General features: G+C 35.9%; 1 protein-coding gene across 1 annotated transcript in view; it reads left to right on the top strand.

The window, feature by feature from the left end:
• Positions 1–24292, top strand: part of MALRD1 (MAM and LDL receptor class A domain containing 1) — a gene marked incomplete at both ends in the record, with an annotated part of 607751 nt that overhangs the window by 423578 nt on the left and 159881 nt on the right. The window contains 2 exons of the mRNA XM_081226990.1: positions 3536–3664; positions 12576–12737. Of these exons, the coding sequence (XP_081083116.1) occupies positions 3536–3664; positions 12576–12737 (291 nt within the window). The remainder of the gene's footprint in view (positions 1–3535; positions 3665–12575; positions 12738–24292) is intronic.

The following is a 24292-nucleotide window of genomic DNA, read 5'->3' as shown; positions in this document are numbered from 1 at the left end:
AGAAAGTAACACACCATTGTAAAGCAATTATACTCCAATAAAGATGTTTAAAAAAAAAAAGAAAGTTCCAGAAATAGAAAACAGAGACTTAGGGCAAGATAGTACTTGAAGAAATAAAATTGATCATTTTCTGTAATTGAAAAATGGCATGACTCCTCAAGTTATCATAGCATAGAAACAACGACACCCCAGTAGCAGGAGGCAACCTAGTACCCAGATTTTGGTTTCTGACAGCATTCTCCAATAAAAGGAACCAGGGCTGCTTGGAGAAATGGCTGATGGCTGATTCTAGGACTGGGCTGGGAAAAATACAAGGTAAGGCTAAAGCAACTTATGGTGTTAGAACCGAAAGCAGTGTGCAGAAATAAAAAAAGGCTACATTGATGGTAGTATGTCAAAGGGACATAGAAGCCAACTGAAAGAGCTCCCCTTTGCCAATTTGAGCAATAAAAAAATAAAATAGCATTGTATTATGACTCAGATTGTAAAATAAATATCCTTGAGTCCACATTGATATAAATTACTAAATAAATATATAAATGGGAGAGAAAAGACCAATCTCCCATATGTAAGAACACTAATTTATGTAGATTCTCTACCCTCAAGGAGGGAAGCATAGATCTCCACTCCACTATGTGGTCTGCACACAGTGACTTCCTTCCAAAGAAATATTGTATTTAAAGGGATAGATAAAAGAAAAAAGAAAGTAACTTTAAAGTGGAGAAATATGACAAGAACTACATCAGCCAGGTAGACAAGGTCAACATGAACGGTGACAAGTTGTGTCATAGCACGTGCCCTGGTCATGACGTGATGAAACTAACACTTTACTTCTGTAGTCTTCCTCCCCTAAATCCATAATCCTACCTAAATTATAAGGGGGAAAAATAAAATTCCAATAGAAATCCTACAAAATACTTGACCAGTACTGTCCAAATTGTAAAAGTTATCAAAAACAAGGAAAATCTGAGAAACTGTCACAGTGAAGAGAAGCCTAAGGAAGCATGACATGGTCACGGTTATTCAGTCTCCTTCAGCCTAAGGAGCCTGAATAACATGGTCTTCAGTGAGGGGGAGTCTGGCCATCGCCATCACGTCTTTTATGTCCTTCATGTGGTAATATTCTGCATGAGAAATAAAGGTGCCAAAAATGTGTGCCCACGTGAAATTAAGTCTGAAATGCCAGAGCATACTGAATATCATCACTTGAAGGAGATGATAAAACAAGTGTGTACCCACAAATATAATCTGTAGAATGATTCTATCTAATTCTATGTAATGAATCCTGTGCACAAAGCTGTTTTAATCCAAATTCAAATTTATATGGGCAAGGATTTCTCTACTGTAAATTCTATTTCAAAGAAGAATAATGTGAGTTTTCAATGGACGTCACTTTAACTTTGGGGACAATGTATTCAAATCCACAGTGGATTAGTCTTATATGTTCCTTGTGCTTTTAGTGGATTAAATATTCGATTCTTATGGCTACATTATTTTGCAGCATTTTCTTCTTCCTAGGGTTTTTCCATTTATCATGTTTTAGGTCTTTTGGGCTCTGTCAACCTTTATTTTTTAAGCTAAAATAAATATTTAGTCTGTTTCATGTACCGTATTCTGCCAGCCAGCTCATCTTCAACTCGCTCTTATGAGCACCAATGCTCTTTCCATTCTCATATCATTAACTATAGTATATGTGAGATTATGTTTCATTTCATATATTTGTTAACCAGGTTAATAAGTACTTCCTTTATCATTTTGGCTAAATGAAGAAATTGAAAATGGCTAAACACATGCAAGACATTCTCACTAAAATTATGTTCCTCTTCTATTTACCATGCTGTTTTTGATAACAGCAGTCTGACTGACTTTATTCTCGTCTTAAAGAAGATCTACTTTTCTTAGAATTACAGTCTCTTTTTATTTTTAATCTGTGCAACCTATATACCATAGATACTCTGGTTTATGCTCAGTTTACTATAATTCAAAGCATTGACTTGATTCCTCTTCATGTTTTTTCTATTCTATATTGTTAAGGTAATAAGCCTCATTTAGAGGTGGAGTCTATTTCAATCTTTTTTTTTAACTAAAGAACCAATTATTTAGATTATAAGTCAAAACTTATATCCTCTGTGGAGTAATTTTATGACTCCACAGCCTATGGCATAGAAAAATAATCTCCAATGCATAGACTTGCATACTAAACAATGTCCACATGGTTCTCTGGGTTAACTGTAAATTCTCACTAGTGTTAATTAAAACATTGTGGCAAAGTTTCTAAATCACTCAAAGAACACGACCTTTAATTCTTCACCTTACTGATACCCATGATCTAATAAATATTGGCTGTTCTTTTAGATGCCCTCTCTCAATCTTTGTATGGAGACTACATTTTACTGGTAAATTATTTCTGGAAAATGTTGAGGTTTTAGCTATTGTATTATGGGGATGACTATGGAAAGACTATGGAAATGCACTTTAATGAAATCTGTAGAGTTTTACTATTTTCCTTCATGAAAATACTCCCTAACCTTGAGTAACCTACTCCCACTGCAGACACACTATCCTGAATCCATACTAATCTATGTAACAAAGGAATTGCTGAGTTTTATTTAATTTGTTGAATTTGATAGTTTCAGACCTTTAATGTATATCACTTTGAAGCTATAAAATATTATCATTAGACTTCATATCAGTTGAAATGATATGGCAACATGTGAATTGCTTTGAAAATTCTATGTCAATTGGCTTTTCTAAGCCCCCTTTAGATGCAACCATTATGCCTTCAGTTATTATAACCAGCATTTATAAAGCACAAATTGTATATTAGGTGCTGTGTTAGACCCAAGAAAACACAGCAAAAACTCCTGTGTCAAAGGAGCTTAGAGTCTGGGAGGACAGCCAGAAGTGTAAACAGCTCTTATACGAGGTGGTAGGCATTTAATATAGGAATAAAAGTATCCTTAGGCAGCATGAAATAGGGAGTGTCCAACGAGAGGCTTGGATGGCAAAGAGGAAGACAAGACAAGGGTAGAGAGAGAAGCTGTTTCCTTGAGTCCCAAGGTTGAACAGACCACCAAGGCCACAAGAGGGAATGAATAGTCAGTACAGGTAAAGGAAGCAGCATTTGTGAACACGTGGTAAAATGCAGACCAAGTGGCATATTTGTGAAGCCCTCAGTCCTAGGATATAGTTTACCTGCAGGTGCTTAAGAGAAGAGTTGCAGAAAATAAGCCTAGAAAACTAAGCTGGAGCCAAAAACCAAAATATTTTTAATGCCTTGATTGGGAATTTGGGTTTATGTAATAGATGATGGTCAGCCCTTGACTGATTAAAAAATATTTTGGAAGTACAAGCTATGTTACTTGCTGAACAGTTCCAGGTGGGACTGAGAGATGGGGAGTTGTCTACAAGTCTACCTTGGACAACAATTAAAATCTTTAACTTATCTAATAGTGCGGGAACTAAAAGGAATATTCAAATTTGATGAAAGTATTACCAAATGATGTTTGTGTTTTTTTTTTTCTTTTCCCCCCAGTGGGAGAGACTTCTGAGATTTGCCCAGAAGCCACTGATTTCTTGTGCCACAACAAGAAGTGTATTGCATCCCACCTGGTCTGTGACTATCAACCAGACTGCTCTGATAGGTCTGATGAAGCTCACTGTGGTAAGTGTATTTGTCTGTTCTGATGCTGCCAGTTCAGCACAGATTTTCACTTTATTAGCAGAGTAACTTATTCGCATTGATGACTGAGAAGAAATGTTCTTTTCATGCACCAGAGTAGATTTAGAATAGACAAAACATTTTTCCAACTTCTCTATGCAGATATTTAAATGGAAGCCCTTCCATCCTTTTTACCCCCTGACTAAAAACTGCAACAAATCTATAGCAAATCATGTTACAAAAATTTCCCATCATGTCATTATATAGAACTGTATGCAGAGTCAGGGTTAAAATTGTCAGAAACTGAACTAGCAGAGCCTGCATTTCTTCATCAGTTCTCATTACTGATTCCATTCCTTTTTCCCAAAAAAATGACTGATTTTATAGATGAGGTGAAAAAAGAACACTTTGAATAAATACTAGTTTAATGATTAGTTTTAATAATTACATTGCCCTGGAAAAAGAGGAATACAAGAACCACTTTGGTTTTTTTATTCAAACTTTAATTCAAATGAGTTTTAAATTCATGTATAAAGCCAAGTGTGTAATTTTTAAATATGAACACATATTTAAATCCAAAGAATTTTTTTTCATAAAGCTTACTGATGAGCATTCATATGGAATCTTGATACCATACAGGCTGCCTGTTGCTGTTAATGTTTGCAGCATAACAAACTACCCTAAAAGTTATTGGCCTAAACAAGTTTCATTTTGCTTGCAATTTTGTGGATCATTCATTCAGGAAGGAATCAGCTAGGCAGCTTGTCTCTGATCCACATGGCTCAAACTGGTACAGCTGGACCTGGAGGATCACTTCCAAGATGCCTTTATCCCCTACATGTTTGGCACATGTGTACTTTGGTTTCTCTGTCTGGATCAACATGGAATCAACCTCCAGGGCAACCCCTGTGGCTTGGGCTATCACAGGTTAGTCAGACATCTTACATGGGATTTGGTTTTACCATGTGTCGACTGTAAAAGAATGCACAACCTGGGCCTCCCTGGTGGCGCAGTGGTTGAGGGTCCGCCTGCCGATGCAGGGGACATGGGTTTGTGCCCCGGTCCGAGAAGATCCCACATGCTGCGGAGTGGCTGGGCCCGTGAGCCAGGGCCGCTGAGCCTGCGCGTCCGGAGCCTGTGCTCCGCAACGGGAGAGGCCACAACAGTGAGAGGCCCGTGTACCGCAAAAAAACAAAAAAAAAAAGAATGCACAACCTAAAAGTTAAGAAGTATGTTTTATTGGCAGACTTTCTGAGGACTTAAGCCCAAGAGACAGCCTCTCAGATCCCTCTGAGGGACTGCTCCCAAGAGGTAGTGGGGGAGCCAGGATATACAGGAGTTTTGCAACAAAGACCAGGGAGCCCAAACATCAAAAGATTACTGTTAATTAAAGAAGACCAGATAGCTCAAGTTAAGGAATTTAGTGCCTTTCTGTGTTTGGGAAGATGCAAGAGCCTGCACTCAGTGAAGTCATTCCTTTGCTATACACCTTAGCGATCTAGGGCCAGCATCCAGGTTTTTCCCATCCTAAATCCCCTCAGGGTGCACTGTTGCGGGCACTGCAGTGGCTGAGGGCTTGATGGTGGGCATCCTGTTGTTTCTACCCTGAGTTCCCTCAGGGCTCACCATGCGGGGGTGTGGCGGGCAGTGGCTGATGGCTACAGTGTCCTTTGTTTACTGACATGGCAGGCAACATGCTTCATTCACAGAAAGTTCCAAGAGCAAACATTCCAAGAGCCTGAGGAAAAATAGCAAAGAGTTTGTATGACTTAGCCTCAGAAGTTCCAGAATGTCCCTCCTGGCTCTTCCTAATGGTTATTCAAATAACAAAGTCTACCCTAAATTCAAAGAGAGGAAGGGAATAGACTCCATTTCTCAGTGGGAAAATATCACACATGCACAGGGAAGGCGTACTACACAAGGCACGTTTAAATGTTTATTTTTAGCTCAGTGTTATTTTTATTCCTCCGGATGTTTGCTTCTGAAGTGTTCATTTCTCTTTCTTGAATTTGCTATTTTTTTAATTGTGGTAAAGTATACATAAAACATGCATAACATAAAATTTACTATTCTAACCTTTTTAACTGTACAGCTCAGTGGCATTAAGTATATTTGCATCGTTGTGCAGCCAACACCACAGCTTCACACTTATGCCAGCTTGCATAAGTGTCATCAGAAACGTTTTTCCCTTAGAGAGCATCCAGAACCCATATCCAGAACTTTTTTTATCTTGAAAAATTGAAACTCTGTACCAATTAAACAATAACCCTCTATTCTCCCCACCCCCAGCCCCTGACAACCACCATTCTACTTTCTGTTTCTATGCATTTGACAACTCTAGGTGCCTCTAAGTGGAATCACAGTGTTTGTCTTTTTGTGACTGGCTTATTTTACTTAGCATATTATCCTCAACGTTCATCCCATCTTTTAATTTTAAGTCAAGCAAAGAAGAAAGTGAAAGTGATTGGCACTTTTTTAAACTGTATTTTGAATACTACAGTATTATAATCTTAATTTCATAAAATATTCATTTCCTTTATAATATATATATTCTCAAATGAAATTTATAATACATTAAATAATACTTTCTAGTGTTATTTCTAGCTTTTTTTAAGTGCACCAAAAAAATATTTTTTTTTATATTGACTGTTAGGAATTGATTTCAATGGAGTTCTAAAACAATGCTCTGAAGCATTTTGAAATCACCATTTCCCCCACAAGACATAACAAATAGAGCATTTAATAATCACCAGTAAAACATTAAAAACTTGGCCAGATTTATGAAGGTTCTAAAGAAAAAATAACTTGAATATGATGGCACTGACATACATAATCCAGTGGGGTGAGAAGGACAGCTATCACATGCATATAGAAAACTTATTACACACAGTAAATATCTTCCTCTCATGTAAAAAGGTACATATATTGAAAATGTTTATATAAAAATTATACTCTTCTGTTTATTCCTATTCCTAGTAGGGCTAGGAACAACTTTCTAAACATTGGGTATATAAAAATGAACAAGACATTGTGTTAGGCTTCAGAAATTCACTTTCTACTGTGGAAAAAAAAACTAGAGGGAAAAATGCATTAAATATAATGTTCTTCGCTTTTTGAAAAGGTAGCTAGTAAACGAAAAGATTCCTGATTATTTTTTAAGTGTAACAAGTGCTATCAGGAGTAAGGTTATCACAGCTTATGTGGGGAGTACATATGAAGAAAAATATGTGTGTGTGTGTGTATGTACATCTGTGTATGAAGTATGAAAATAGACCTAAAAACATCAGAAAGAGTTACAGGTGTTTTGGTTTTTCAAATGTGAATGCTGCCCATGTTCTTTTTGCTTCACTCATTTTTCTGCTCAGAGTACCTTATATGATTTGTATTTTTTCCCACAGCTATTTGAGGTATTGATAGAAAACACACAAAGGCAGTTTTGATGATCAGAAACTGAAGTCAATTACATATCCATGTCTGTTAGTGTCACCCATGACTTTGATGGACAACTGCAAGAAGTATTTGAATTTTTTAAAATAAAAGCAATATGTTGACAAATGAAATAGTCACTTTTCTTAAAACTTCTTGATAGATTTTGTTCATCTCCAAAAGGAACATTGCACAGCACACAGAAATATACAGATGACTTATTGATGCTGCAAATTGACTCCATCAATATTTCATATTGATGGTCTTTTGGATATATTGGAGGCAACAGGGCTGGATTCCTGCAGGCAGAGAATCTATCATGGATAATAGAATAAATTACAACATTTTCAAAGTGACCTTTGGAGAAATATAAGGAAACAATTGACCTTTGGGTTATTAAACTGAAGTCTTCATTTTGACTTTGACCATCATTTCTTGGGCAATTATTTAAATATTCAGAGGCTCAATTTCCTTATCTATATAGTACATATAATAACATACAGAGTGCTTTGAGAATTAAATGAAATAATGTAAAGAATATATTTGTTCAGTCTTTCAGGATTAATGTTAGCTTCTTCCATGCCATTATTTTTATAGTCTCTTAAAATTTGTCAGTCATTGTGAATGCCTTATTTACATGTCCTTTATACCTATCAGACAATAAATGCAGCTATACCTCATGACTAAATTCTTACCTTAGGTTATGAGCAAAGATAAAATCTTCTTTTTCATCGCTACCTCTTGTTGCAAAAATGCATGATTGATAACAAATAAGATCAATTATTTTTAAAAGAAACAGTTAAGTTAGAAAATATGCTCTTTTTTTCATGGAGGAAATTATTACCTAAAACATGTAGTAAGTGTGCCTTGTAATCTAGGCTAGGGATGTACAGAATGGGATGGATACTTTCTCTCCTGCATTTTAACAGTGATAAACATCATTAGTCAGTCATGTCACTCTTCCCCACTGTACCCAGATTCTCCAAAATTCTTCTCAGTGCAGCTTTCCAAAAAGGCATTTCACAATGAGGAGAAACTGTTTAATAGTTCTATGTTATATATCATGGTATGGCAAAATAAGGTTGCTATGTGGATGTGAGAATTAAAAATAATTAATTACAGAGCCATCTCTTTAATATAACTGAGTTGATTAATATTTATACTGACCTACAACAATATGGCTGAATATTGTACCAGTGGAAAAATGCCAGTCATTTAAAACAGTGTTAGTAATACTTTGAATCCATTCAAGGGATCATAATAAAGATCACAATTTGGAAAATATTTTTTCTAAAGCAGTAACCATTTTGAAAATATTGATACATATTAATCGTCAAGAAATATTTTTTTTTTCTTTTTTTTGCGGTATGCGGGCCTCTCACTGTTGTGGCCTCTCCCGCTGCGGAGCACAGGCTCCGGACGCGCAGGCCCAGCGGCCATGGCTCACGGGCCCAGCCGCTCCGCGGCATATGGGATCCTCCCAGACCGGGGCACGAACCCGTATCCCCTGCATCGGCAGGCGGACTCTCAACCACTGCGCCACCAGGGAGGCCCCGTCAAGAAATATTAATATTACAAAGTCTTCATATCACCTATCATTCAGTAATTAGTATGGAATCACGGCTTATATAATGCAGTTCAATAATAATACCTGATCACATGGAAATGTTTACAGTAGTTCAATAGTAAACAAAAATTAAGGTGGCAGCGCAAAATAAAGAAGTAATAAGTTGCCAAACGAATAGTAATAACTATGATTACTGTTATAAAACACACACACAGACCCTGAGAACTGACATGATCTGGAAAGAGAAAGATAGTACATAAGTTGGACATTCAAGAAAGAGTATTATTTGCTAGATGGAATGGAGAAGATACATTAATTAATACACTTGTAACAGAAATTCCAACCTTGACAGGTGTAGACATCATAGCAGTCCCTGCTTGTTGCCTATCCATTTCTTTTTGTTCCTTAGAAACAGAACTGCAGTTTTATCCAGGGCAACATTATGACCAGCCACAGGTAGCATCTTCTCCAAACTTCTTTGTAGCCGCCCGTGAGCACTTGCCCGCCCGTGAGATATATGTGGGAATTTGGGGAAGGTACCCCTTTCAAAAAGAAAAAGCACCAGAATAGGAAAACGCTTTTTCTTCTTTCCTCTTCCCATTCCTTTCAATGCCTTGAATAATTGAATTTTTCAATGCTGGAAGGTGCAGCAGCATCTTGCAACCATGAATGAGCATGAGGATGGCAAGATGACAGAAAGGAAAGATGGAAAATATGTGCTTCACAACTACACACTTGAACCACAGTCACAATGCCAACCTTAAACTGACACCTTCCTGACATATTGTTAATTGAGATAAATGAATAGTAGCTGTTTAAGCTACTATTATTTGGGTTTTCAGTTACTTGAAACTAAATGCACCCCTAACTGATACAGACAATAAGGAAAATGTATTATCTCAAATAGCAAGAAGTCCAAAAGCAAGGGAGCTCTAGAGTTGGTTAATTTAGTAACTTTTGTCATCAAACGTATAGAACTATATGCCCTCCTTTATTCTTTATGTTCTGCCATCTTCAGCTAATGGATTTTCTTATAAAGTCAGCTCCCCATAGAATCTCTTTAGTCCCAAGCATCGCATCTTTGCAATGATATCCTGAGAAAGGACAAATAGGTTTTCTTCCTTTTGATTTATTTTTAAGAATAAAGAAACCTTTTCCTAGGTGGCTCTTCCCTAGTAAGTCTCATTGTTTAGAAAAGCATCCCAAGACTATCTTAAACCAGTCAAGACAAGGGAAGTTTGAATATCGCATCATGATTGTTTAGATAAACCATGAGCTGCCTCTGGCGTTACAGGGGTCCGTTTCACTCTTCAAACAAATATCTGAGTGAAAGAAGGTGAATTCCTCGATAAAACTGCAGTTCTGTCCTGACCAAGAGGGGGAAGGAAGGCCTGACAAATGAGTATCGAATTGCTAGAGAGCGTATGCAAAAAAAGAGAGAGAGAGAGAAGTACTTCAACATAAAAGTTGAAAAAAGTCAGTTGTATTCAAAAGAAATTTTTCTGAAAAATTTCATTGAAGTAGAGGCAGTTTTGGAGACAAGACAGATTTCAGCCTAAAGAAGCATTGCATCAACAGAAAGGTTGTTGTATTCAAGGCTAGAGGTTTTGAGGGCATTTTCAAATAATGTGAACACCTGAATATTTCGAGCAAGGGAAATAACATGAGAGCAGTCTTAAAGATTAATAATGTGGTTTGGGTGTATAAGGTTGATAGGGTGAAGGCTACACTAAAGAAAGAGGCTCTTAACATAAACCAGGGGCTTGAACCAATGGAGCTGGAACAGGAACTATGGAGCCGCAAAGAAAGGAATGAACTAAACAAGTTCTCGAAGGGAGAATCTATAGGTGTTGGTGATAGATTAGATATGGAAATAAAGAATGCAGAGTCAAAGATAACTTCATAGTTTGAACCTTTAGAAAGAGAGAGAAGATTCATGCTATGAAATTAATCAATAATCTCAGAGAGAAGAACCCATTTGGAAGGATAAATGATGAGTTCATTTTAGGCTTGTTGGTTTTGAGATGATAATTGCATTTTCCAAGTGAAATGTTCAACAAACTTTTGTAGATAAACACCTGCATTTCATTGTAGCTGTAGATTTGTAGGTCATCTGCACAAAAGTATGAAAGGCTATGCGAAAGAATGAGTGAAGATACATAGAGTGAGACTTTTTTTAATTATGTAATTTTTTAACAAGAGGGGTACCCCAGCTAACTCTGCAATATAAGAAAGGAATTAGTAGAGAATGTGTGATTGAAAGATGTGGAAAAGTTGTCTAACTTTGAAATAAATGCAGCTGTGGAGTGCTAATAACAGTGTTTGGTAAGCAATTGAGATCATAAACCAAGGTTAACCCTAGAAAAGGGAAAAGTAAAAGTGATATAATTTGAGTTAGAGAGGCTGAAATGTAAGAGAATGAATCCTGACTGTGTAGATACCTTCAGAGTCAATAGTAAAGTCATATATTAAATACGGTGGAAGAGGAAGGACAAGAGTGGTCACAGAGGATAGAAAAAGAATAATTATTGTAGAGCCTATGTGTCTGGGAGTCAGTTACACAGAAATACTATAGAACCTGTGTGTGACATCATTCTAACAAACACACAGTGGCTGTCTTGTTTGTAACATTGGAAGATTCTACATGTTTGCGGTTGTGTTAACTAAACACCTGGAGAACCACATTCCTCACTTTTGTCCATATTATATAAGCATGGTATAAACCTATGTATAAGCATGGCATAAAAATGATATACAGAGCCCATAAATAAGTATATAAAAACCAATGGAGCATAAGTCCTCTAGAATGAATGAAAGAAATGTATATAATTAAAAACGATTCTAGTTTTTAGGGATAAGGTGCAATCATGCCAGAGAAGTAAAATGCTGAGATTTTATGAAAAAACTCTTAGAGATCCAGAAAATTCTCTATAAAAACATTAAAGCTTTGTTTTGCCAAATGTTTGGCATCCATTTTAACAGCAAGTTTTTCCTTGCTGACAAAGTTTCTATATATGCTAATAATAGTTTTATGTTAAGAAAAAGTTATGAACAAGAAACCATCTGGAGAAGAAACGTTAAAAATAATACAAACTTAATCTTTCTAAAAAAAAAGTCAATGACAATCTCAGTTGATTCATACGGATTAAACCATCCAATAATTCATTCTGTCTCTATAACACAGTTTTTACAGTGAATGCTCAAAAATAATAACTGCTATGCAAAAAGAAAGAAAAATGAAAGCAGTATCAGGGTATTATGAAGGCACTTTTCACAGATGACTAGGTAGTAGACAGTCAGTTATTACTAGTAATTTTTCTCATTGTGAACAACTTAATTTTTTTAATGAGTTATGAATCAACACTTTTAGAAGAGAACTTCTTTCATTATTTAGTGACTGGCTCTGAAATGTTGTACATGGGTGATGGGTATGGAATGCTGAGAGGGTTTGCATCCTATATGGTTTACTACTTCTACCAAAGGCACCTTTTCTCTAGTTAATGACTTTTCCTCTCTAATGGTCTATGCTGTTCAAACACCAGAGTAGACAGAGGGATGGAGTTAAACATCCAGACAACTGAAGATATTGATTTATTTGACCTGAATAATCTATACTATCATAATGTTTTGTACATTGTTCATGTGTAGATACAGTTTTATCTATCATCTAAAATGTTATTAGTCGATCCATGTAAATCCTTAATGGCTAAATGACAGTATTCATGCACTGCTTCTAGACCCTGTGATAAAAAAAGTTTCAGTGTACAACTGATATTTCCAATGAGTGCAAATACCCTGGTTCTTTAAAATTTTAAATTAACAGAGTATACAAATACTAATTTAAAATCATCACAAATGTAGTATAATATCAAGTGTGACATACATTTCCACAACATTCCATTAATATTTTTGTTTCCTTAGGCCAGTATACAAGCACAACAGGAAGCTGCAATTTTGAAATAACTTCAGGAAGCTGGACCACAGCTTGCAGTCTTACTCAAGACTCTCAAGATGACTTGGATTGGGCCATTGGCAGCAGAATTCCTACTGAAGCATTGAGTCCAGACCTTGATCACACACCAGGTAAATGCAGTAGAGATTGTCAGGCCATGTAGTTCACTGGGCTGGAAATTTGCTTTAACTATTTGAGTGAATGTCAGAGCACCTTCCTTATGTCTTTGTGAGGGTAGAGCTCAATATCCTTTATGAAAAGAGAGTTAGTTCCTTCTATTTAATGCCTGAATTATTTAATAGACCTAGAACTGATATTGCTACAACAAGGAAATCAATGACTCTATTTAAGAGACTCACAGATTTTATTTACCCTACCCTAAGGGTGGCCTTAAAGTCCCCAATTGGGGCAGGGACAAGTAGGGAACATTCAGATTAATGCATGCAGTAGGCAAAGGTGTACAGTTGGCATGCTGCCACGATGATCGCTAGCTTGCCACCAATTTCATTCCAGACCCTCTGAAGTACAGGGGCAGAGATTTAAAAGGTAAGTGGTGATAAAAAGAATGAACATCAGCAAACTCTGAACAAGTTTTGCTTCCTGCCTGTGACATGAGATCAATGTAATCTTAAATGGTTTTCCAATTAATAGAGTCAGAGTAGAAGGAAGCTTGTATTCGTGTTTACTTTTACCCTGAAATCTTGCCTGATACTCAACACTTTTCTTAGGAATCTAACTTTCTTAGGAATTAAAAATAACTTTTTTCAGTGATAACTTTTCTTAGGGACAAAACTTTTCTTAGGGATAAAATCTAGATTTTCTTAGAGATAAAAAATAATCTTAAATATTTGTGATGGTGAATTTTAAGTGTCAACTTGGAGGGTGTTTTTGGGTGAGGTTAACATTTAAATTGGTGAACTTGGAGCAGATTACCCTCCATAATGTGGGTGGGCCTCATCCAATCAGTTGAAGACCTGAATAGAAAGAAAAAGACCAGCCTCCCTGAGCAAGAGGTAACTCACCAACAGCCTGCCTTCGGACTTTGTCTGCCCTGTTGGCTTTCTTGGGTCTCCAGCCTGCCGGCCCACAATGCAAATGTGGGGCTTGTCAGCCTCCATAATCACATGAGCCAGTTCCTATAATAAATGCCTTGCTATATTTACACAACACCCTATTGGTTCTGTTTCTCTGGAGAGCCCTAGCTAATACCTCCTCAAAAAAACTGAGGCATAGAACAGTGAAAAAGAACAAGAACACATGGAGTTAAAATAAGTTTTCATAGAAAAGGTATACAAGATTGGCTCAGGCATTTTATGTCCAGTGAAAAGAGATCAGTAATTTTAGCATTTATATAATCCAGACAGATTGAAAATATCATGATGTTCAATTACAGCATGGATGTTCATTCTTATTTTAAAGCTGTTTCCTAATTCAGCTTCAGATTGAATATTTCTATTCCTTTCGACCTGTCAAGTTGTATTTTTTCTGCCTTTCATTAAGTTTTTTTTCCTTAAAAAAAAAATGAGATTAGTATACACCATGTTATAGGTTAATGGAACAGGACAGAGAATCAAGACACTTAGGTAAGTAATTAGGAGGATTTAGTGTATAACAAAGGACAATTCAGTGGGAAGAAGTTGTATTATTTAATATGATGCTGGCATAGCTGGTTGTCCACCTGGAAGGAAATGAAATTAAATTCCAGTTTTTCTTCTATATATTTCATATACAACATATATTCCAGATGGATTAAAGATGTAGATGTAACAAATTAAAATAATAAAACTCTTACCAAGAAAACATAGGGTAAACTATGTACAATTTAAAGGCAGTATCAAACTTCCAAAAGCCCAGATATAAAATTATAGCTATGCTCTAAATATTTCATAAACAAAATCAACAGGCATATAATAGATTTGAAGTTTTTTTCTTTACATATTACAGGTAGACTATATATACAGATAACTCTCACAAACTTATTAGAAATGGCAATTTTAACAACCAGGAAAGATTTGCCTAGCCAGTTCACAGATGATCGAATTCAAATAATCAACAAATATATTAAATGATGCTCAAGTTCACAACTCATCAGAAAAATGCAAATTAAAATAATCAGATGGGAAGAGATTTTCAAAAGCCACTTACAGATGATGGAGAGATGGAGTGGGGGGAACAGAAGGGTACTCATTAATGGTTATGGGAAATTTTCTGGTTTAGAAAACATTCTGGCCACATAGAAAATACAAGGACCAAGACATAAGTACATGTGTGTAAGGATATTTACGTCAGCATTGTTTGCAGTTGAAAAAAATGAGAAATAAAATGAACGTGCATCATTCATACAATCATTTATTCATTCCTTTGTTCTTTTATTTATTCATCTATTAAGTGCCAGGCACTGTTCTAGGTCCTGGGGATACATTAGTGAATAAAACAGACAAAAATCACTGCCACAGTGGAGTTCACATTCTAGATGGAAGGAAACAATAATAAATAAACATAATAAGTAAATAAGTTATATGGCCTGTTAGAAGTAGAGGAAAGAAAGAATAGAGGAAGTAGGATCGGGAAGGCCAGGGGATGGGTTGGGGGAGGATGGCAATTTAAATAAGCTGGTCAGAATAGGCTGCACTGAGAAAATGCCATTCGAAAAATGACTTGACGGAAGTGAGAGAGTGATACAGGTAGGTACCTAAGGAAAGAGTGTTCCAGACCTAGGGACAGCCAGTGCCAAACACCCTGAGATCAGAGTGTGCCTGATGGATGACTCAGCCTGGACACTAGTGATGTTCTGGTTGATCTAATTAATTGTTGTGCGGCTGCCCTGCGCACTGTGTGATGCTTGGCAGTATCCCTGGCCTCTACCCACTTGATACCAGCATCACTCCTCTCCCGGGTGCTGACAACTCAAAATGTCTTCAGAAATTGACAGCTATCCCCAAGGGGCCAAAATTGAGAACCTAGAGGAACAGCCAACATAACTGGTTACATTCACAACACACAATATCACGCAGCCCCTAAAAAGAGAGTTTAGTGCCATACAGCTGATTTGCAGGGATTTCCAAAAGATATTCTAAGAGGAGTAAAGCAACATGCAAAATGATTATATGGTGTGATCTAATATTTCTAAAACAAACAATGACTGCCCCCCCATCTGTGCATATGTATAACTCCATGCCTAGATATTTCCAGAATAACTACGTGAACATGGAAAAGAGGATGAAAAAGGATACATACTCATTTATTAACATGAATTACTTGGATAGGTGATAAGGTTGGAGTAGAGGAGAGGAGGAATAAATCCAAAAATAAAAAGAAAATAGTTGAAACCAGGAATCACACCTCAAAAGAAACTCTAATGTGCATGATGGTAGCACATTTATGTATGTGGAAAATGTGGTGGATATTTTTAAGTTTTACTCCTTAAAAAGCCTGAACTATTGTATTTCATTCTTTTAATATTTATTTTTTTCTTCAGTATTTCTTTTCATCAATTTTACATTACTGAGTAATACATCTTTTTCTGAAATTTTAAAAATATAAATAACCAGAAAAAAGAAAACCCTAGTTGTTCCAGTAGAGTAATATAACCACCTTTAAGCTTCGTATTTGTGTATCCTGCCATTCTTTCTTAATGCACATATTGGCCAATAAAAAGGAAGTTTCTACTTGATTTAGTAATTTAAAAAACATAGTGCAACCAAGTTTATGTTATGAAATATGTTTAGCAATATAGTTTTTATTATATCATAGTATTCTATTTGTTGGATATACCATAATTTATAAAATTATCTAATGGTCAATTCTTAAATTATTTCCTAATATTAAACATCACAGTAATCAATATACATTTAGATGGAAATTTTTTTACGTTTCTGATAGTTCCTGAGGATAAATATTAGTTTCTGTTCCTTGAGAAACTGTAAGAAATAAACCAATATTTATTTCCTACTAAGATCCAGACAGTAACATCTAGATAACAAATGCTGGTGGGTTCTTTTGATAACATCTGAAGCAATCTTTCCTTCTCTTAAGACAATATTTGAAAATTACCAAGCATGTCTGCTTGTATAATACTACTAATGGGACAAAAAGTATTGTAGGCTCAGTTTAAGAAAAAGTAGAAGTATAATCGATGGACATGAGAAAGTTTCCACACATTGTCCCAAAAGACAAACATAAGTAATCTATTGATACCTTTTAATGCAACAATTAAGGACTATTAATAGTTGTGTTTATTTTCTTTTTTTGAACTTTTATAGCTTGTGTGAGTTCATTAAAGACCACATGAAAAGTTTTCCATCTGGTTATTTATGCAATATGGTATACAAGTAGTGTCATCCACAGATAAGGAAAACTAATCATTCTGACAGAATACTTTATTATCCTCCCTGTTAATCACTACACAAGACAGTATATTTTTGCAGAGTGCCCTTTTCAAAGCAGTCTGATTATATCATCATGGCTACACCACTACGGCTCACTAAACTTGTTTAGACATCACTGAGACAATGGACTGCTAAGTAGATTCTAAGGACATTAATTAATGTTGACCTTCTGGGAAAAACAAAATTCTTTATGAGAAGGCCAGCAGATTCAGAGAGCCTACAGTCTTGTTTCTAAGCATCACAACATCGCTGTTAATTAAAGCTGCATTTATGTATCTTTTCACTTATTGTTACCAAGATGAAGCATTAGATACATAAGGAGGACATTTTCAGTGCCCATCACAGGCCTATTTATGAGTCTTTTTGGAGCCATTGTTCAAAGCTGTAGAGAGAAACTACAAGCATTAATCCACTCTCCAGTCTGCACATGAATAAATAGTGTTTGAGCTTAGTATATACCGGATTTAATGGCAAGAAAGACATTTGCGTGACATGAATTAACAGAGGTAAAATTCAAAAGGCTGCTGTCTCTTTTTTATTCCCTTCCCTCATAACTTTATTTTCTTTTTAATGTTATAATAAATTAACCATCTCCACAATTAGATTGTAAACTCTGGTAGGGCAGAAGTCACGTCTTTTGCTATTATTATATTCTCTCCAGCGTTTAAACTTGTAGCACTTGATGAATACTTGTATAGGCCTCATGTGACCTGGATCTATCTCCTTCTGTATTTATTGCAAACATTTTGGATCAATTAAGGCAACGTATATTTCCTGAGTGCCTACTAAACACCACACACAATGTGTTGGGAACTGAATTAAGTAAATGTTTGGAAGGTAACTGGAATGGGATATGCTGCCTGATATAATCCACATGCTTGCTGTTGTGCAATTCTGTGTTCACAGCCCAAGGTCAAAAAGTACCCGCAAACAATCTTAGTGACACTAATGCTCTAATGTGTATGACAGCAGTTTGAAGTATTAAGTGTTCAACAAACAGAACTTACTTGGTACTTGGTTGACAGAGCCCTGCAGGCTAACGGGTGATAACTGTACTTCCTATTGGGCAGACAGGACAGATATTATTATTCCTACATTAGAGATAAGGAACAAGAGAAGTTAAAGGTCTTCTCTGAGCCTGTATACTGAGTAGCCAAGCCAGAAATGAACCCCTGATGTTTGGAGCCTCATCCAAGCCCGTTCTCAGAACATTACTATCTTCCTTCATCCTTATACAGCTCTGTCTGAATCTCCTTAACATCCATATTTGGGGCCACTTAACCTCTGTTCCTTCTCGATTTATATCAGCATCTCACCCTGGTCTCTGATAGAGTAGGGAGGGTGGAGGCTTGGTCAGGGATATGGTGTGTTATACACAAAAGCCAGCCCTCGATCCCATGTTTATCAGACCACTCACTTTGATCATGTCCACACACACTCATGCACACATACATACACATGCAGAAAGATATAATAACTGTACTGTAACACATTTTTAAAAATTCCAATCCTTGGACCAGAAATGTTTGAGGTATTCCAGAAGGGCATAAAAAAAGCTGATGGGATGAGAATGAATGGAGTAAAAACAGCAGAGATCCCATCCTAGGGAAGCATGGTTCACTGTAGATCTTCCCAAGGAAGCTACACAAATATTCTAAGATTAAAATCAAAAGCAATGTCCTGGACAGAATTGTGTCCCCCCCCCAAATTCAGATGTTGAGGCCCTAACCCCCAATGTGACTGCATTTGGAGAAAGGGCCTTTAAAGAGGTTTTAAGGTCAAGTGAGGTCATAAATTTGGGGCCTTCATCCAGTAGAACTTGTGCCCTTATAAAAAGAGGAAGAGACACCAGGAGGCACCTACACAGTGCAAAGGCCCTGTGAGAACCCACAGTGAAGGTGGCCATCTGCAAGCAAGGAGAAAGGCCTCAGGAGAAACCAACCCTGCCAGCACCTTGATTTTGGACTTTGAGCCTCCAGAACAGTGAGAAAATAACTTTCTATTGTTTAAGCACCCAGTCTGTGGTATTTTGTTATGTCAGCCCGAGCTAATACAGATACCGAGAAATGTTATGAAGAATTGTTGAGAGTAACTGACTGAGGAGCAGCACTCAGAACACCTGGCTGAGCTGGGAACCTGGACCCACCCTTTGTGTTTCCCTGCCAGGACCAGTGTTTCAAACACAACTGCTCACAGAAGTAGCTTTTTCTCCCAGGATAAAATCAGAGTACTGTCATCTAAAGAAAACTGGGCATCTGCCTGCCTGGGAAAGAATTATCATGAGATAATTAGATCCTGCAAAAGAGACAGGGTCATACATGGGGCTGCACAGGATCAACACTATAGGTTTGCAGGAGGAAGTAAAGAAAGATAACTCTATCCAAGAATAAAAAATTGGAGCATTGCAGTTTGCATGCCTGCCGACCGCTTGGTCTCACAACCAAGGACAGTCGTTCTCAATCTTGGCTGAATATTAGAATCAGCTGGAGAGTTTAAACAAAGTACTAATATCTGGATCCACCCACCAAGATTCTGACTTAATTGGTCAATGTTGTGGCCTGGGCAGCAAGATTTTTAAGAACTCCCCATAAGTTTCTAATGTGCATCCAAGGTTGAGAACTACTGCCCCATAGGGACGTCTGTGTGGCTACATGACCAACCCACCTGTCCAGCACCTTCTCTTCATTCTTCCAGTCAAAGGAGAACTTGGTGGGGAAACAGTTCTGTATAACAGCAGCGGAAATTCTTTCCTGTTACCTATATACTAAGCAACAAAGGCCTTCATTCAAAAGTTGAAGTGAAATTATACCATTCGCAGCAACATGGGTGGACCTAGACATTGTCATACTGAGTGAAGTAAGTCAGGTAGAGAAAGACAAATATCATATGATATTACTTATATGTGGAATCTAAAAAAAGGCTAAAAATGAATTTATCTACAAAACAGAAATAGAGTTACAGATGTAGAAAATAAACTTATGGTTACCAGAGGTAAGGGATGGGGATAAATTAGAAGATGGGGGTTGACACATACACACTACTATATTTTAAATAGATAACTAATAAAGACCTATTGTATAGCACAAGGAACTCTACTCAATACTCTGTAATGGCCTATATGGGAAAAGAATCTAAAAAAGAATGGATATATGTATATGTATTAACAGATTCACTTTGCTGTATACCTGAAACTACCTCAACATTGTAAATCAGCTATACTCCAATAAAAATTTAAGAAAAAAACAAAAAAAAGTTGAAACGGATAACCAAGAATTACCAGGCATTTAAAGAAAACCAATGTCATGAAAGAGAAAGATAAGGACGTGAAAAGAGAACAGTTATCCCTGGAGGAAATAGATAACTCAGTGTAGTAGACATTTGTCATATGTTCTCATCGCTCTTTAGAACGCTACTGCTCTGTTTACTGTTGAGCCTTTAGAGTCCTGTATCACCCAACTTGTCATGTGCTTAGGATGAAAACTGCCAATCAGATGCCCATGTGGAAGATTTTGATTTGAAAACAAACTGCAACTACCCTCTTCCATTTATTGCAGCATGCTATAGGAGTATAATCATTTCTATGTGCAACATTATATAAAAAGTTGGGAATATATATATATATATTCCCATGTATACATATATGTTCCAATAAATATACTTATATCTATATTAACATATAAAATATGTTTCCTACTGACTAAATATTTAATTATAGTAAGGAAGTATAGTTCATCTTTAAATGTGATATAATCGTTAAGAAAAAAGGGTTCTAATCTTGTAGAAATATATACTGAAGTATATAAAGATGATGTAATTTGATATTTAGGGTTACTTTCAAGTAATCTAGTGGTATTGAGGATGTGGGTGGTAATATAGAGGAAACAAGACTGATCATGGGTTGAAATTGTTGAAGCTAGGTTTTGGGTAGATGGGATTTCATTATACTATTTTTTATACTTTGGTATAAATTTGAAATTTCCCAAAATAAAGATGTTTTAAAAAATAGTTCCCCAAAAATATGAATGCAACTTAAGTGAAAAAAGCCCTGGCAATATGACATCTAGCATGAAATAAGAACTGGATATTCAGAAAACACTAAGGGATTTGTACACAAGGTAGAAATGAAGACACGAAAACAATAATAAAAATAATCTCTTCACTAGATTTTCAAATGATACTCAGAGAATCAAAGTATATGATTTGTAAATATCTACTTCTTTTAGTTTATCTGATCCTTAAACAATACACTGGAATTTATTATGGTACCGGTTCACAGCAAATTTCTGCTTAAAATGGAAATTTTTTGGATACTTCAAGGGAAGTTAATTACTAACATACTACTACTCTTCGTCATCATCATCATCATCATCATCACATTAAAGTCTGAGAAGAGTGTTAAAGGAAACCAGCTCGGATTTGTGTGATGCTTCAGCCATCCCTTTAAAAACGCATGTGACTAAATGGAAGAGTTTCTACAGGCGCGTGATGCCCAATAAAATGAATTACGTTGGCATGGTGAAAAAATGTTTTTGCAGTCATTCATTCATTCAACAAATAACCATTGAGCCCATTTTTTGCTAGCTGCTGTTCTAGTTATTTGGAATATATATTGAATAAATCAAAAAAGGATCTCTGCTGTCATGTGGCTGACATTGTAGCAGAGAGGAATAGAAAATCAATATCAAGCATTATAAATAAAAAGCTTGTATAGTTTCTGGGAAGTTAACTACTATGAGGAAAATAAGGAAAAGTGGAGCCTTCAAAGAAGGATCAACCAGGAACCAGGAACCAGTGGAGAGTAGCCTAGGAGTTACAAGGGTGGGAAGGTGCTATAAGTTAAAGGCATTTTTCTGTGTAGCCACTAGGATGAGGGTGCCTGCATTGCTGTTTCCTAAAGGGCTGTGGATGGATGTTGAATAGTTGTTGTTCTTATCCGTTCACGAAAATCCAAACAGAAGGATTTTATTTTTCAAAAAAATAAGGAGAAAATTCAGAGGGATTTAGAAAAAGAGAACTAACATATGTTAAATATTTCCTAAGAGTCAGAAAGGGTAAAAGGTTTGCATCTGTTATCTTATTTAATCCTTTTAATACACTGTGATGTAGAAGATACTAAATTCTTAGAAAGGTTAAAAAACTTGACCAAGCCACAAGGGTAAGTGGGCAGGGGGATTGGAATATTGAACTCTCTGACTAAAAGGCTTTCTTTTATAGCTTACACTGTCTGATATGATAGCCACCAGTGACATGGAACTGTTGAATCCTTGAAATGTGGCTGGTCCAAATTGAGATGTGCTTTAAGTGTAAAATACACACTGCATTTCGAAGATGGAGTTCAAAAGAAAATAGAATTTTAAAAATATCTCATTAATAATTTGTGCATTGATTATATGTTGAAATGATAGCATTTGGGGAACATGGGGTTAAATAAAATGTATTACTAAAGATTAACCTATTTCCTTTTACTTTTTTAAATGTGTTGCTAAAAATTCTAAAACCACATGTGACTCACTGTTCGTTTCTGTTGGACAGTTCTGTTCTATATTACATTGCATACATAGAGAAGGCTTTCTTGGCTCTCAAGTGAAAAAAAACCACTTGAATTGACTAAAGAAATACTGAAAAGTATCCATATCTGGATATCTTCGAAGATGGGCAATCTCTTGCTTATGAATTCACACACTTGCCACTAGAAACTGCAAAAATTATCTATATTTAACTTCAAGTCTACTTTAAGCAAAAGGTACTTTGAAAGAAAAAAGAACATATAAAAAGTAAAGTGGGGTGATTATCTTCATAATATTATATTGTGTATATTACATCCTAATAATTAAACCTTATCATGCAGTTTTTCTTGTGGTATCAGTAGTCTCTATGTTCAAAATACTGCTTTCTGAATTATTGCACAAATATGGTGGTTCCTTCTTCCATAACTTTCAAAGAGAAAAAACAATGTCTTTCTTTATTTCCATATTTTCTTTCATTTGTCTTCTATATGTTTTTTTTTCTAATATGTAGTTAAGGTTCAAAGTTGATAGTCTATTGTTTTTATGAAATTACAGAGTTGGGAAATACCAGTTAGGCAAGAGTTATGACTGTGTGTTAACATCCCTATGATGACAGGTCTTGTCTACATAACTCACTATACAAAACGATCCCAGACCTGTATGTATACATTGCATATTAATTCTTATAGGACCTACATTTTCAAGTAATCACCTTAAAATTTTTTCTTATGTACTATATAATGCAATAATTTTTGTTGGTAGAATGATGCTTTCCTTACAATATTTAGTTGTTTCACAACTAGACAGCCATATTCTGAAGCTTCTTGAATAGGAAGAACTTTGTCTTACTACAGAATCGAGTTGAAAATAGTGGCAATCATTGCATCATGAATCTCAAACACCACCACCACTACAACCATCACCACAACTATGACATCAGCATGATCATCAGCATGGCCAACGTGGCCACCTGGGCCTTTACTGGTCATATAAATTTATTTCCTTTGGATGCTCTGCTTTAACAATGAATTAGACAGCATTATCCCCATAATTGGATCTGGTATCATGTGGGATCTCTGAATTTATCTCAGATTCTTTTGAAAGCTTTCTCTGTTCTATTTAATTTTAGAGCTGTTTCTTTGGCTTGACCTAGACAGATCCCTTTATGTTTAGCATAACTACAAAATATTTATGTAGTTATTCTAACTTTCTTTCATTGTCAATATTTTTTCTTTATGCTCAAGTTATGCATTATAGAGTGTATGTAAATTATGAATATTAGTATTTTTTCTCATTTCCTGCTATTTGTACCTCCTTTTTCTTTCCCCTTTACTTTTCTCCTCGGTTGCCCCCAAAACATATAAGCATTAGGTAAAAGGAGACATAGAATATTAGGATAAAATGAATAATAATAAATAGCATAACATATTCTTCTGACTTTATTATAACTTTTGGTAACCTTTAATATCATCTTGCAAAAGAAGTTCGGCTCTGATAGTTTCTAAAAATGTATTAATTCAGTAATTATATACTTTAGAATGAAGGAGTACTAAAGAGTCTACTTTCATACAGTGCAGATGAAGAGAGGTTTTTTATTGTTATCATTTATTTCTTTTTACTACTAAAAATTGATCATTGTTAAATGTAACTAAATAGAACAAGTCTTGTTGTCAAAAATTGTTGTGTCTATGTAGCTGGTATTCACTGAGTACCGATCACCAGGTCCCTGGCTTTCTTCTGGCTTTCTTGTTTTATCCTCACAATACCTTGAAGTTTTACAGCAGAGGAAAT

This window comes from Mesoplodon bidens, assembly GCF_964165515.1.
Source record: "Mesoplodon bidens genome assembly, chromosome: 3".
Lineage (NCBI taxonomy): Eukaryota > Metazoa > Chordata > Mammalia > Artiodactyla > Ziphiidae > Mesoplodon > Mesoplodon bidens.
Note: the sequence above shows the minus strand (reverse complement) of the source record. Positions and strands in the feature narration are given on the sequence as shown.